General features: G+C 33.8%; 3 protein-coding genes across 3 annotated transcripts; 1 reads left to right on the top strand and 2 right to left on the bottom strand.

Annotated features, from left to right (window-relative positions):
• The first annotated feature begins 2882 nt into the window (after positions 1–2882).
• LOC115995790 (monothiol glutaredoxin-S15, mitochondrial) lies at positions 2883–6739 on the top strand. The gene is made up of 7 exons (XM_031234931.1): positions 2883–3037; positions 3316–3407; positions 3661–3795; positions 3947–4046; positions 5071–5137; positions 6260–6338; positions 6406–6739. Exons 2-7 carry the CDS (start codon positions 3345–3347, stop codon positions 6463–6465), a joined length of 504 nt encoding a protein of 167 aa, XP_031090791.1. The 5' UTR covers positions 2883–3037; positions 3316–3344; the 3' UTR covers positions 6466–6739.
• Positions 6740–7354: 615 nt separating this feature from the next.
• LOC115997079 (periodic tryptophan protein 2) lies at positions 7355–11822 on the bottom strand. The gene is made up of 7 exons (XM_031236553.1): positions 10538–11822; positions 9869–10120; positions 9685–9777; positions 9135–9506; positions 8242–8586; positions 7842–8069; positions 7355–7740 (listed from the first exon to the last, which is right to left on the bottom strand). Exons 1-7 carry the CDS (start codon positions 11756–11758, stop codon positions 7570–7572), a joined length of 2682 nt encoding a protein of 893 aa, XP_031092413.1. The 5' UTR covers positions 11759–11822; the 3' UTR covers positions 7355–7569.
• A 1526-nt stretch (positions 11823–13348) lies between these two features.
• LOC115995561 (putative cytochrome c oxidase subunit 5b-like) lies at positions 13349–16640 on the bottom strand. The gene is made up of 6 exons (XM_031234624.1): positions 16352–16640; positions 16164–16246; positions 15876–15926; positions 14331–14397; positions 14100–14179; positions 13349–13772 (listed from the first exon to the last, which is right to left on the bottom strand). The coding sequence occupies exons 1-6, from the start codon at positions 16488–16490 to the stop codon at positions 13704–13706; spliced, it is 489 nt and encodes a 162-aa protein (XP_031090484.1). The 5' UTR covers positions 16491–16640; the 3' UTR covers positions 13349–13703.
• Positions 16641–16995: the final 355 nt, after the last annotated feature.

Genomic DNA, 16995 nt, shown 5'->3' with positions numbered 1-16995 from the left:
CGGATCCGTTAATTATCTTTGATTTTTAACTTACTCATTAATTTCTATAAGAAAGGTCTTATAGAAATTTGTAAATTAATTTTTACTATATCATTATAACAATATCTAGTGCAACCAAATATTTTGAATTATTTATTATTATTATTATTATTATTATCCTCTATTGACAGCAATTATCATTGACAAGCTTTCAAAACAATTTGTCTTAACAACAAATGGAAAAAAAAATCAATGACAACAATGTGGATGAAAAGTAAGTACTCAACTCTATTACTCTTATTTAATTAAATAATTTAGTAGATACAAAAAAAAAAAATAGATATGCATTTCTTTAATTTAGAATTAGATGTCTACAATCGCTTTATTCAAAAAAATTTACTCATTATCAAAAAATGTAAAAAGAGATATAATTTCATTAGTTATATTATCTTTATTTTCTACAATGCAAAGATTCCTTACTTTCAAATTTATTAATTAATTATGTTCACTACATTGTCCATTGTCTTCTTTTTACGCTATCTTGTAATTAAATATCAAAGTTATAACACAAAATATATATTGAAAAAAAAATGTAGTTTGTAGTCAATTATATCAATTATTTGGGAAGGATTTGTTGACAAATAGGGTATTCGAATAATCCATGAAATTGAAGCGAGAAACTATCCCATAATATGGATGAATTACATTACAATTGTTCACTTTAAAGGTAAATCATATATCTTTATTAAGATGATTTAAAATGTATTAATTTTTATCTAACTTTATTCCTTAAATAAACTAGGAATTTTTCTATTCAGAATAACAGTTGAACCAAAAGTACCACAAGCAGAAAAAATAAAGGACTGATATGCTTTTATGTTGATAATAATATGTGAATGTTAATTAGATCATTATCTTACGTAGCTACATATAAAACTTATTATTAAAAATGCCAATGTAGGACAATAGAACATTGCAACACACTTGACGCATTGAAAAGATGATGAGACTAATGACAATGTTGCAATCAATTTTGCAAATCCATAAAATGAAGAAATTTTAAAAATGGTCACCGTTGCAACATTCATTGATCCTGTATGTAAAATATTTATTGTGCATCATTTAAATATATTAGAACTAATATAAATTTACAATTCATTTCATTTTCTAAACTCAACATGTTTAGACTAAGGTCAAAATTAGCATCAACCTTGACAACAAAAACACTTATTATTCAGACTACTTGCAGAGTCATTGTTGTTACTATCAAATAAATAAGTTATGGAACTAGAACAAGAGGTACTATTTATGAACTTTTTACAAATATAATAAATATTAATATTAAGTGTTGTTATACTGCCAATTTGCTAATTTGATAGAAGATTAAAGATTTATATAATTATATGTTACCTACTTATGTTATGAAGTGCTAATTTGCTATACCTTTTGTTTTGCTATTAAGATTTGTTTTTAGTTATAATATTCAATGAAGTGTTGTTGTGTTAGTTCTTAGTGTTGTTGCTAAATTTGCGTTGAATTTTTGTATTATGAACTTGTAGTTTTGTGGTTATTACACTTGTATTGTTGCATTTTGTATTATGAACTATTGAACTTGTGGTTATTTAATTTGTGTTGTTGGATATTATATTATGAACTTATGATTTTGTCATTTTGTGGTTATTGATTGATTTTAATTTTAGATTACTGAGAATATTAGATTCATGTGTTTGGTTAAAATTAAGGTATGTAATATAAACCTGTTTGGTTGATGAATTTTGTTGTTGCTATAATGGTTATTTTACTTTAATACCATTAATATTTTTTAATGTATTTTAATAAATTTCAAAGTTAAACTAAATAAATAATGTTAAAATGTAGAAGTAGATGATTTTAAAATAATTAATTAATAGATTTGACTTGAGAAATATTGTGTATGTCTTGAGAGGGAGAAAAATCAACAGGTTAAATGACAAAATTAGTAAAAAAAACAATGGAATGTGAGCATACCTAAAGATGGGAAGGGTATCTCACATTCTTTTAAAATAGCTAAAAATTTTAGGTTAAAGTTAAATTACATTCTTTGAGGAAATTACATTACATTAACTAAACATGAGAATCTCATATTCCCAAACAAATATAACTTTAGTAATCTCGAACCAAACCTCCCTAAGAGCATCCATAACAATGGTTATTTAGAGGTTTTTGGAATAATGATAGATGATTTGGAGGGAAGAGAAGAAAGAAAAAGAATGAGTTGGGTTCAACTACAAATATGAATTATTAGAACAATGTTTGCGTTAGAGAGGAAGGGAAGAGTTGTGCGCGTTGGGCGCACAGCAAATGCGCACAAACCTATTTCATATTTTTTTTACTGGATTGCGTGATTTGTGTCAGTCTTTTTTGTTTTTTTTTTCTTTGTTCTATTTTTTATTACTTTCTCATCTCATATTCTTTTTTATAATCACACTTACAAAAATTTCTAAAAAACTTAGGAAAAAAAAATTGCTATAGCCAAGGACCTTGTGGTCCAGTGACATCAAATCCTTCCATTTATACTGGAGGTGGTGGGTTCGAGCCACTGACTCTTGGGCTTCATGGGCTTCAATAGGTTGAGAAAGTAGTTATGAACAGATACTGCATTCTAATAGAGTTAGTAGTATTAAAAAAAAAATTGCTCTTTTTTCAATACAAAATATAGTCATACATTTTCGGATTTTGCTTTTCTTTCCAAGAGAATTGAAGCATGTGCTTCCATCTCAACTAAAAGCCTAATCTCATAGCACATCTTATATTTGCCCCCTCAACGTGTGCACCCATGATCTTTTGCATGGCTCTGATACCAAATTGAAGCATGTGCTCCATCTCAACTAAAAGCCTAAGCTGATAGTTGTACTGCGACATCTTATATTTATGCTCACAGAAAGGAAGTCGAAGATTCGTCGTGTTTCCACAGCAAACGAAACTAGAAAGCTGAACGGAACGGAAGAAGAACGAAGCTCTTAGCCTCTTACTGTTTGTTTATACAACGCCCCGGCTCTATCGTTGATCTTCTCCGCTGGTAATCCTCCTTTTTATTTCACCTTTTTAAATTCTTTTTTCTTTTTTCTAGTTCTTTATCAATAGCCTCAGTGGATCTAACACCTGTTCGACGAATTGCTTCAATGAGTTTACTCTGTTAATACATAGTTAGCGCATTCCAACTTACGTTTTCTTTATTTCTTCTGCCTGGTACGGCTTTAATTTGGGAAGTGCTTGTTTGTTAGCCCTATAGAGCAATTGAATAAACTCGTACATTTTCTTTTAATTGGTAAGTAAATTAATGCACCAATGTTGCAGCTTTACGAGTTTGAGGTGGACAGAAGATTATGGCGAGGTCGTTATCTAACTTGCTGCTTAAAGGCCTTGCTGCGTACCGAACATCTGCCCTTGTAAGATTCAATTCCTTGTTTCAATCTTGTTAATTTGTTTGTTACTCTAGATGCCCTGTTTTAGATGATAACTGTTTACTAAATTGCATTTGGTAAAGATACAAACTGTATGGAACACTTAATATCTTGTGGCTATTATTTGGTTGGAAAAGTCTGGATTTTCAGGAGTGTATAAATATTGAATATAAGGGATTGTATTTAATGGCCTTGTTCATTAACTGCTGCTTTATAATTATAAATATATATGTAACAGGGTTCCAGATCCTTGTACCAAGCTGGAAATCGGTACTTCAGCTCTGTGCCTAATGACCCAGACACACACGAAGATTTTCGACCTACTAGTAAAGTTGAGAGTTCCGGTATTTCATTGAAGGACATTGTTGAGCAGGTTTGTATTTCAATATATTCTCCGTCAAAAACATTATGCTGCTCTTGTTTGTATATATTGACTGGTTTTATGCTATTTCAGTTATAAATTGTTCTTTAAGCTTTTAAAGTTCAGCACAGATGTGTTACTTGTGTTAGCAATCTATCTGTAGGATGTCAAAGACAACCCCGTGATGCTTTACATGAAAGGGGTGCCCGATCTTCCTCGATGTGGATTCAGCTCATTAGCAGTGAGGGTTTTACAAGAATATAGTAAGAATACTGCTGTTAAGTTTATGCCCATCTGCATGTAGACAATCTGATAAAAAAGGGAAAAGAAAACACCATATTTGCTTGTTTTTGGTGAAGTAAAAGGATTGTTTATTGATAAAGGTCTTGTGTTATGATTCTCTAAACTTATGTGTTTTTATTCTATTTGTTGCTTTTGCACTTTGAGTATTTATAAGCAAATGCATCTTTAAAAGTGCTATTACTTTTAGCTCTGTTTAAAAGGTTGCCCTATATTAGTCTGACTGCTTTCTACCTGCTGCAGTTTTACATGACCTTAACTTTACAAATTATAGGGATTTTGCATGCCACTATGTGCACTTTTGGCTCTCTTGCACTTCAGTACGTAGATGTTTTCCAGGTGTAATTAACTACATGGGCTTAGATAATTGCTTGTACTTTACACATTTCACGTGATGTGTGACCTTTGTAATGTTATTTTTACCATTTTAATTTGCTTTTCAGCCTTTTTGATTCTTCATCCCCAACAATTAATACGTTGGAAAACAATTTAAAGTGACATAATTAACCTTAAGATGAGATCTTAAGCATATGTGATCTGAATCAGGTGAACTACAAGTACTGGTTCATGTAGTCAAGTGGACGAAGTAACATGCAAGAGAACAAAAGTCTGTGTACCGCTTAGCAATGATGAAAAAAATAGTGTTCAAATGGATGACTATTATTTGTTTATTTCTTTCTTTATTTTCTTGACATGGTGGTGAAGTAATCATTGATTGAAATTGAGAAAAATATAGAATTGATGAATTGTACTTCCATTGAGTGAAATGGAATGCCTAATTTGGAGGTAAATTAATATGGGAATCTTTTAATTACAGTCTCTTTGCCTTTTATTGTTGACTTTGTCTTTTACATGAAGCTAGTGGAAAAGACAAATTTTCATTGATACAATTGGTTTTTAAATATTGCTTCTGTGAGTTTCTTCCTTTCTGGTAGAGTTGTGACCTTGATTTTTTGGTGTGCTTAAAAATTGATTTGGTGTCTGCAGATGTTCCTATAAGTGCCAGAAACATATTGGATAGTTATGAGCTAAAGGATGCTGTAAAATCCTTCAGGTAAGTCAATGCTTTGTACTACATACTTTGTCCGTGGATGGATATAAAACTCTTTATAGCACTCTGATTTTCCAACTCGGGTATTTCTCAATGAACAAAACACCGGTTTTAGATGTAAATCAAGCTTTAATTGAGTATAGTTGAAGATGCATTAAAGCAAACACTTGTGACCAAGTGGCAATTTTTTTCCCCCTGCTGTCCTTTCAAAAATAAATAAATGGTTACCGCCATGGTGGTGGAATATACACGTGTGAGCTCTTCTAAACTGTCTACTTTAAAGTTGTGGAATATACAAATGTAGAATTGAGTATATTCTTATAAAGGGAAAATTGTAATTTATGCCCCTCCATAATATGCCAATTATCAATGTGACTCCTGAATTATGAGATGTGTAAATGGTTATCCCTCAATTTTCAAAACGGTACATGTATTGCCCCTCCTGTCACAGACCTGGGGTTTAAAACGGTGCCGTTTTAAAACGGATCTGGGGCAATATATGTACCGTTTTGAAAATTGAGATGCAACATTTACACCACTAATAATTCAGGAGTCGCATTGATAATTGGCATATTATGGAGGGGCATAAATTACAATTTTCCCTTATAAATTGGGCAAGTGTTGACTCGGCCCAATGTGGTCCAGAACAGTTAACTGTTTTGTAAGGGAGTTTTGAAATAGATTTCTTTTGTATTATTTGAATTGTTTTCCCTTCTTCACTGTCAAACTTTGGCTGTATATTTTTACTTCAAATATGTGCTTCCCATTGCCAGAAGTTATAGGCCCTGTTTGGTAAATAATCAACCTATCAGCCAATTTTGGCTTATTTGACCACTATTAGTTGTTTGGTTAATAAGCTTTTTGTAACTCCAAAATGCTAAAATTCAAAAGGCTACTCAAAGCAGCCTTTTCAATTAGCTTTTTGAGAAAAGAAATTATACCAAATAGCTATCAGCTAACAGCTAATTTATCAAACAACTTTCTACAATCAGCTAATATTATCAACAAATCATACCTTCTAACCCAAACAGCCAACAACCATTTACCAAACAGGGAATTGTGTTTTGTATATTATGAAATTAATTAGCATGGGAGGTTTGTTTGATTGGTGTAAATGTAATGCAGCCACTGGCCCACATTCCCACAGATATTCATCAATGGAGAATTCATTGGTGGATCAGACATCATCCTTAGTATGCACCAGGTATGTTGATCATATCGCCTTCGCTTCTTGCTCGATTAAGATTCTGAGAATCAGTGTTTTGGTGCAGAGTGGGGAACTCAAGGAAAAGCTGAAAGACATTGTCAAGGAAGAAGGGAAAAGGGAGTGAAACCTAATTGCATTTGCAGGAGGATGCAGTCAGCATAGACATTGTTTCAGTTGAATACTACTCCAACTATGAGAGATTTGAGTAGAGTATTAGTTGGGAGGGATATTGCAGATTTCCGGATGATAGACAATTTTTGAATAATGTAAACACACACCCATCCATCCCTGTTTCTATCAACTTGACTTGTGTAATGATGGATGTCCTGATTTATTATCTCCACTTGCGTAGTGTGGAAAATAAACATATTTATTATTTAACATGCTTCTTTTTTATATGACTTGTCTTGATTAAATCATATAATAATCAAGATAACACTAGAATTTGGTTCTATTTAGGAGGGTGTAAGGGCTGTTTGGCAACATAACATGGCAATTCAAATGGAGAAATATGCTAATTTTACCACCCCAATTTCACCATTAACCCCATCATTTTTATTTTTTATTTTATTTTATTTATTTATTTTTCTTCTTTTCTTTTTCAATTTTTCTTTTTAATTCAATTAAATATATTAATAAAATAATGTCACAAATAACCTTTTATTAAAATTAATAATAAATACTGATTACAAATCATTATTTATATATATTTTTTAAAAATTGCATTTTTTCATTTTTAGTCATTCAGAGAATAAATATAACTCAGAATAAATATGTACCACGAGTATAACGGAAAGACCGAAAATGTAATATTCCCTATATTTTAAGAATATAAGAACTAAAAATGTAATATTCCCTATATTTTAAGAATGTCCTCGATTAATATTAGCATTTCAAACTTATTACTATTTTTTCAAACACAAATCTTATCACTACCCCTCCAATCTCATTTCTATCACTTCAATTGCTCTCCCAAACAAGTCAAATGATCCAATATTTGAGTAAGGAACGAATTCAAAAAACTTGAGTGAGAACATTGACTGAAAACTTTTCCTTAATGAATACAAAACTGATTTCTCAAAACTTGAATGAGCAAATATGGTTTATACATCATCCTAAAGGACTACGAAGTGTGGATTACATCACTGACATTGTAAACTCTGGAACCATTAAATTAGAGCAATCAACATGAACAAAACTGCCATGAACACCCCAAAATAGAAACTGGTCACCTATTGTTGCTTGCCGAGCACAGATATCGGAGCAGATATTCATTTGAAGAACAAGTATCAGCCAAGTCCTGATGCAGTCTGGTAATTGCTTTCTGCAATGATTTCAGGGCTGGAAGCAAATTTCTTGAATTTTGCTGGATCGACTGGCCATGGGCCTTGCAGAGCTCCTACCAACAAAAACACAACCCTCTCAGAACAAGAGAACATGTAACATTGATGGGGAAAAAAATGCGGGAAAGAATTATAGTGATCATATTTTTGGTATAACCTGACACCATCGAAGAATGAACTCTAAATGTGGACAGTTCTCCAGAAGATCTGCGAAAGCCGTGACTAATCTCTGCAAGTACTTGAATGGTATTGATGAAGCTGCAGCAGGTATATCAGCTGGGCTGACAGCAACAATGCACTTCTTGATTAAACTATCTTCGTTTAGACGTAGACTAAGGATCAGTGCCCTTTTTGTTTGCCCTTCAGAGAGGGCAAGATTGACAGCCTGTGGAATGAGGTAGAGAATAAATATGCAGAATGGTTCACATAAGCGATAAGTGGTGAAATTCAGCATAGCATTTATTAAAAAAATTAATCGCGATTTTTATTCTGCAGACCTCTGGATTTAATTGCTAATGAAGTGATTGGAAAGGAAACCAAGAAATGCTAAGACTTACATCTGGGGTAACATCTATGTCCAGATCAGTGGGGTCAAAGATGAAAGACTCATCCATAGAATAAATTAAAACTCCTTCTGTGGTCGCTGCTGCCCAACTCCTGCCAGTTGGGGCAATCCTCAGGCATTTTGTACGGATAATCGGTCTTCCATGATTAGGCATTGATCCAGGTAAATCATAAGCCAATTTCTTCCTGGATTGCCGATCCACACCTTCCTCAGTATCACTATTATCATCATCAATTAAATCCAATGGACCAGCTTCTGTCATATTCTTTGAGTTCAAGAAGTCCAGTACCCCATCTAAGGAGAGATTATGTGTAATTTGAAATCTTCGCAGCAAAACCTACAATGTCCAAATAGTATTATGGCACAAAGTATCATGGATAATTGGAATGAATTTCCTTTTAAAACACAGTTGTAAAGTAGGATATAACATAGCATATAGCAAGCACATTAAGGGAATCATGAGGTGAAAAATCACCATGATCTAAATTAATTACTTAAAAATATTTGCATTATAAAAATCTCGTCTCCAAGGTCAGCAAGAGTTGACTAAAAGCTCCTAAGTGGAATTTTCAACAATCTTCAGGTAATTGTGCTCCATCTTACAAATGAATAAGCTTTTACAACTTGCAGTTCTTGAAAAGAATTAGACTTCAATAGCATTTATGTATACTTTGTAGCTCTGTAAGCTGCAAAAATTGTAGTTCCTTACCCCGTCAGTATTACTAGTACCTACTTAGGACCATGGCTCATCACAATATGCATATAAATTTCATGCCTCTTAGAAGTTAAGTTACTAAACTATTGAGTGCCTGGGACCAGGTTCCAAAAATTATGTGACAAAAGAACGTGTTATAGAACATAATAATTTAATTTCATGGCACAAACCTGATCAGCAATGTCATACATACAGATATATTTACTGTTTCCACCAGCCAATATATAGCTTCCGTCAGCAGAGTAGTTTAAGGTTGTGAAGCACTTGCCCGAAGTGGAATTAGCTGCAGATCTACGATCGGTCATTAAGCGCCCACCTGCAATGTCTCTACGGCCTTCAATCGTGTACATCAACAAACCTTCAATAGGATCCCAAAAATGGATCTGCCCGTCTAATGTGCTGGATGCTAATTGCTTTCCATCTGGACGATAAACAACTGTGAGGACATCATGTGTATGGGGGAAAGTTTCTACTGCTCCTTTTCCATCAAAAACATCCCACAAGCGAACTGATTTGTCCCAAGAGGAGGAAGCCAAAATAGCCTGCAGAAAACCAGGAACACTGGACTAAGCTCTTGAAAAGTAGAGGATAGGTGTCAATTTTATTTACACTTAAAAAGTATAATTTATATTTTGATTCAGACCGAGTACTCAAGAACAGGGTGGCACAAACATGTATGAATCACATATAAGAAATGAGCAAATGAAGTATGAAACCTACATTTGTTGGAGAAAACACCAATCCATGTACAGGGCCCTCATGCCCACTGAGAACATCCAACAATCTTCCAGTCTTCATTGACCATACATATATCTAGCAGCAATACATGAGATAATAATCTTGTCAATAACTATGAATGACAGTGGAAGGTAATATCAAAATTTGACAAAAAATCAGTTGTAACCTCAAATGAATCTAGGGTTCCTGCACATATAACTTCACCACTCTGATCTGATGCTAAAGAAACAAACTGCTTGGATGTAGGGGTCGTAAATGTTCTGAAATTTCGATATCGGAACAAATCCCATGCACGAACAGTCCCATCAAGAGATGCACTTAAGAGACAGTGATTGTTTGGCATGAAATGTAGAGCAGTAACTGCATTGCTGTGCTCAGAGAATGTGACAAAACAGAAACCCGATGAAACAGTCCACACCTGTTAGGCATAAACAATAAAATTTCTGGATCAGGGTCTGCAGCTAAATTGGAGCATCTTATCTTTCTAGAAGCACATTGGGTTAAGAGTCCAGTCAAATGGCATTACACAAAGATATGGAATCTATCAAAATCAACAACTTTTACTCCATGAAAAGGTATGGGGGGAGAAAATGTTACAGGTGATGTGAATTCATATACCAATGGAAACATTTTGTTCATTAAAATTAACAATTCTTTATAACTTGGACACCAATATTTATCCAAATCTTGCAAAAGAATATGTCCATTCTACAATAAATGCATGTAATCTGTTTTTGTACAAGATAATTGGGCAGGCAATTTAAGGTACAACATATTGAGCTTGCATACATTAAAATAAATATGAAATCAAACATAATTGCAATTCTGTACTTGCCTTAATCTTATTATCATCAGCTCCTGTAGCCAAGAGTTGTGAATCCGGTGAATAGGCAAGGCAATTTACATCAAAGTAATGCCCCTGTTGTTTCAAAATGTAGCTTTCTGATTTCCACTCCCATACAAGTAACTGTCCAAGCTTTGCACATCCAAATGTCAACCAATTTCCAAGATCATTAAAAACTGCCGTTGTGATCTTCTCTCTCGATATGGACAACAGATGGATGCACACAAAATCGGGCATCTGATAAAGTCCAAACACACCATTGGAGAAACCAACTACCACCATATCAAGGCCTCTGTGGTAATCACAAGCAGTTAACTTTGCTGGTGTTTGCATGAAATAATCCTTCTTTAACAACTCCCATTTCAGCCTATGCAACCAAGGGCCTTTTTCCTCATCCAATTTTTTGTCTTTCCCATCGAAATTCTTCCTTTTTTTGGCATTAGAATTATAATCTACTTCCTCATTCTGTGCTTGCCTTTGTTCTGGTGTACCTGGGGATTCTGGTTCAGAAACATCACAATCCATTTCATCAAATTTCTCATCAGTTTCACTGTAACCCCAGCTAAAAATGGCTCCATCACGCGATACAGTGTAAACTCTGGAAACCTTATTTGTTTTCTTATCAACTCCGAAGAAACAACCAACAATTGCATCCCTGTGCCCTAAAAATAAAAGCGGTTTATTGAACTTATTCGATTTACTAAAGCAAAAGAGCCTCACAGTCAAGTCCTTCGATCCGGCGAGAATGTAATCAGAGTCTGGACTCCAATCCAGTGACGTAATCCTATCGTTGCAATCAGCGAAAGTACGGATCAATTCAAAAGGAAAAAACTCTTTTCTGAAGCCAGGAGAGCGCCAAATTTGCAGGAGCTTCCCGGCGGCGACAGCGATGAAGTTACCGTCGGGACTAAACTTGGCGGTGGCAACGGGATGCTTGAAGGTGATGCGGTGGAGGACGGTGCGGCGGCGGAGGTTAATGAAGAGGCAGCGGTTGTTTTCGTCGATTGCGAGGAGGAAAACGCCGTCGGGAGAGGCGGCGATGCGACAAAGGTTTGAGGAGGACTGGCATGGTAAAGTTACGGTTTCGGATTTGACGAGATCGGTGACGGAGACCCGGTTACCGACGGGTGAAATTAAGAGACTGTTGTTGGCTACGACGGCGTTTCCCCCTCTGTATGGAGCTCCGAGGAGGTTATGAAACCTGTAATTCATGGCGATGGAAAGAGAAAGAGGAGGAACACAGAGGGGGCTGCTAAACCTTGGAGGATTGAGCAGCTTTTCCTTAAACCCTAGTGAGGGAAATTTAAATCTTTTTCCTTTTTCATGTTTTTTTTTTAAACAATTTTAAATTTTTAATTGATCTCTATTACAAAAGTTTAAATTTATTAAAATAATTTAAAAACCTTTTAATATGTGATTAATATAAAGTTATAAACTATAAAGCGAATAATCAAATTTGGAAGAATTGTGCACTTTCATCAAGAGATCGATTCATGTCAAAATGGGCTAAACCTGTTAGGGTTGGCCATCAATAAAAGCAACAATCATTATACTATGAATTATGGTTCACATAGAGTTCTACTACACATACTCCAAAATTATACTCCCTTATACTCCTGAGGTGTCAAACACACATTGGTTATTTTCATCATGTGGACCCACAGAAAAGTGTCTACGTCAATCACATGTGAGAGGGAGTACAATCTGAGAGTATAAAGTGGGAGTACACCAAGTATTTTCCGTTCACATAATATGGATATGGACCACTGACATATAAGTTTATTTTTAGTGTATTATATGTTTATTTTTTTTTGAATGTTGATTTTATACTATTATGTATAAGTTTATTTTTAGTATATTACCTAAAAAATAATCTTTAGTACATTAAAAAACAAACATTATTTATTCGTGGTTCACATTACAATGTTGGCTATGATCTACGCTATAATTTGCATAAAAGTAGGGTGTGTTTTGATTTTCAATTATTATTATTATTATTATTATTATTATTGTATTCTTCACATCTAATCCAGTTAAGTTAGGGTAAGACTAATTTAGTCAAGTTTTAGTTATGCTCCATTCAAGGACATCTCTCCCAAGAGTGTTGTTGCATACACATAGATTCGAATTCTTGATTTTTCAAATCTGTTAATCACAAAAATATCATCATCGCAACTACTAAAATACTTGCATTGATTTACCTATCTTTGTATTCACTTAAGTACTTGCATTATATCATTTCATTTTATTCTTCACCATATGTCTTATATTACCCTATATCTATGTATCTTCAAGGTTTCAATGTGTATCTAAACCTACTTATTTACCTCTATTACGATTATATCATTTCATTTTATTCTTCACCATATGTCTTCTATTACTCTATATCTATGTATCCTCACCCCGCTACCTATATACTCCTAGCTAAGGATCTTGGCAGACAACATTCAACCTCACAAATATTCTCACAACAAACTTAGTGAATTTATATTAAAGCTTATTCTCCAAAAAAAAAAAAAAAAAAAACTCATGAAAACTCCATAAAACGTATGGTTTAGGGTTATTAGCTATGTTCCATTTTCCCCGGTTTGTGCTACTAACTCAATACCAACGTCACTACCCACAATATTTCTTATACGAAAACAGTTAACGTTTAACTTTTTCTGAAATTATTAGAATACTGTATTAGGCAATCTATACTCCATATTAATCAAGGAGGTAAGAATCGAATGCACTTCTACCACATGTATTTAAGCTACCCTTAGTTGTTAGCAAACCAAAAAACAAATGAAATGAAAATGTTTTCTTGGAACTTAATTAATTAAAATTAAAATTAAAATTTGAAGGTGATTCCATAATCAAGTACAAGAGAGCATAACTTTAACGAATAGTGTAAATATTGTCACTAGACTTGATCCAACATTTATGCAGCAAAAAACACTCTTAAATTGCTATTAACTGAAGTTTTGTCTTCCAATAACTTCAATTATTAGAGAGTCACTGTATCAGTGTGTCGTGCTTATCTGTTGCAATTGCAACAATGAGAATGCTAGATCCAGCAAAAGCAAACAAAACACAGCTTTTGAATCCAGATTTTGCAGAACAACTAATCTGTCAAAATCTAAACCAGAGTTATTCTGGTGGAAGAATTGCAGTTTCAGTGATGATGATCGTCCTCATGGTCGCCATGACCGTCGGGTGGTCCTCCAGGGCCAACCACATCCAACTGCAAAATAGGGAAATAATCAGCACCCTTGTGTTGTAACCAAAGACGTGATGGCCATTGAACTCGAGTTATATTTGCAAGTTCAAAATGAAACTAAGATAAGCCTCAAAGCCTTTAAAGATAGCAGCATTTTAGTACCCTATTACCTTATGCACTAATTCTTGCCCATGTTACCATGTAAGTCAATGCTAATTTATTTTTTGATAAGCGCAAGTGAATTCTAATTTAAAGTAGGACTATTAACCCACAATGATTTACATCTGTGTATTTTGATGATATTAAGCCCAAAACGTAAATTACAAACTTAATGGTTCATGTTATACTTACAGCAAAGTACTGTGTGCACACAGGGCATTCATGTGGCTTGCCTTTCTCCAACCAGAACCAAACGACATCATGCTCATCCTCTGTAACATAGGACAGAAATGTTTGAGAAGTGAGAACAATAAAAACATTTTCAACCAAACAATAAATAAAGTTAATACTGGTACAGGAGAAAATACAAGAATCTGTTATCAGGATACAAAGCTACCACACAGATAGGTGAATGAGACATACCGCCTTCCCCTCCAGGGCACCCGACAATTCTTTTGTCATAGTAGGATTTGACAATAGCAGGTGCTTCCTGCAAACAAGTGTAGAAACATACAATCCTTGACAACAGACACCTTATATAAAGCAACTCAGAATTCATTAAAGCATAAAGTCAGTTGATTCCACCCTTGATCCCTTGAATATAGTGGCAATTCCAAATCTAATCATTGACCTTCAATTTTGACACATTTGCTTTTAAAATTGTTTCAAATTCAGTCCAAAATGTCAGATATACCATCACTTTGTTGACATTTCACCACACTCCATCCTTTTGCATGTAATGGCACAATGTGGAAAAGTTCTGAAAGTAGAGGATTATGTGTCAAAAAAGGAAGTTATAGACTAGAATTGGAATTTCCACCATCCTTAAGGACCAAAAGGTGAAATTGACTGCAGAACGGACTCATAAGTCATAACACAAAGTTTCACTTAATTAAACACCACATGCAATTATTAATCACTAAAGTGAGACTGAAAAGTATATACAGATGGAGGTAATACTGTAATAGTAATATACCTCCAACCCACCAGTACTTAAAATTAGAAAAAATCATTATTCACAACATTGCAAACAGGCATAACTGAGGTGGTGGCTGTCAGATTCCCAGTTTTGTTGATGAAATCATGAATATGTCATTTTAAGAAAAAATGCTAAAACAGATCTCTCTTATTCTCCATTTTTCTGCTTGCTCAACATCCTTAAACTTGATATAAATAGTAGAGTAACCATATTATATATAGTGCAACAAAATACAGCTTAAACATAAATCAACAGCAATGTGGATAAAGACTGGCAGACTGCACAAGCACACAACCTATTATAAACAAAAAAATGAGAGCATTCACACAATTCAATGTGATAAGGCAAATTGGGCATCAAATATACTTCTTTTTTTTTTTTAATATCAGGGCATGATATTGATGGGTACTTGGCAGGAGATAATAGTCATAATACACAAAACTGCAATACATCCCAAAAAGTCTTGGCCTGTAGAACATAAATGGACTTAAATTAAGTCATTTTCACATGATTTAATAAATAAATGAAGTCTAAGTCTTCTGATTTCAAGATGGATTTTCATTTCTTGTTTAGTTGTTTTAAATTAAAGTCCCACTAACTACTAACACCATAACATCATTTGAATAAACAAACTTTTGTTGTTGGGATGCACATATCCATATTTGTTTTCACATCACATGCCCCAAGTAGCAGCATAACCTTTCATCAATTGAAAGGTTATAAATAGGTGACCAAGGTGGAACAAATATTTGTATCATCCAACTGGAAATTTTAAACAAACATAGGAGATGACAATACACATCAAATAGCAGCTGCAAATTGTAATACAGTCATTACACAATCTCAATAACAATCTAATGACAGTGGATTCTTTATATGTAATTAATACTCCTTAATAATCTAATTGTAGAAATGTTATTGATGGCAATAGCAACAAATAATATCCAATGCTGCAAAGCTCATGCATTATGACAAGAATCACAGCTAACCTTAGTGCCAAAAGGGCCTTCAGGAAAGTCGATGTCCAGGATCTGTCTTCCCTGCTCATAACAAAACAATAGAAAACAAACACATGAGAAAATTATACATTAATCAATCCTATATGCATATAATGCATATAATTGAAGATACACCTAAATATACAAATGATTCTCCGTGTTAGCCATTTAATATATATATATATATATATATATATATATATATATATATATATATATATATATATCGGTACACAGTAAATAAAGTGGGAGAATATTAAAGGATGTCAGAAAACTCACTTCAAGCTCAGCTTGGAGCTCTTCCCGTTCGTGACCGGTCGCAATAGGCATTACATCTTCGACTCGCTTCTTCGAAACATTTTCTACTCCGCAAAAAGTTGAGACAAATTATTCAATTCTCGTATCCGGAAAGAATCGTGCAAATGTATCGCCTAATCGTTTGAAATCTGACAGATAACGCGGCTTACCAGCGACGGCGTTGAAGTAACGAGACAGGGGAGCGACGGAAGGTCGGAGGACCGCCGTAGACGGAGATGAAGAAGCGGCTGCGAATCTGGAGAGCGTAGGAGTGGATCGGAGCAGCTGGATAGAGAGTCTTCTCCACATGGTGGCAAAGATGCTGGAAGCCTCTTAGGGTTAACAACCGTGATGTGATCTCAGGTCCGCCCCTTTAGTGAGTGTGATCGATTCCCTTTCTGTTTTCTGTGTGCTTTTTCTCTGGTTTTGGAAGCGAAATGACAATTAGCATTTAGGAAAGGCCGCAGGAGTTGACTCGATCATGCGAATAATTCTCGGGAGTGTATGGATTTACATTCTTAGCCCCAACAAATGCCTTTTGTGCTAATAACTTAATACTAATTTTGATATTTCCAATATTACATTTTAAAAATTTTTTGTTTTAGTTTAAAATTTATTGAATTTATTTTACTCCACTTGCCTCATTTAAATTTTTATAATATCAAGTTTATTATTATTATATAAAATTTATATATTTATAAACTACATTAAAAGTACTATTAAACACAAAAAATTAAATTTAAAAATAATTAAAAATTATTAAAGAAAAATAAACAATGAATAAAGAGTTGGTTTGACCAATGAATAATAAATT

The sequence above is a fragment of the Ipomoea triloba genome, chromosome 11, assembly GCF_003576645.1.
Source record: "Ipomoea triloba cultivar NCNSP0323 chromosome 11, ASM357664v1".
NCBI classification, from domain to species: Eukaryota; Viridiplantae; Streptophyta; class Magnoliopsida; order Solanales; family Convolvulaceae; genus Ipomoea; species Ipomoea triloba.
The sequence above is the reverse complement of the archived record's forward strand: the minus strand, read 5'-3'. Positions and strand labels throughout refer to the sequence as shown.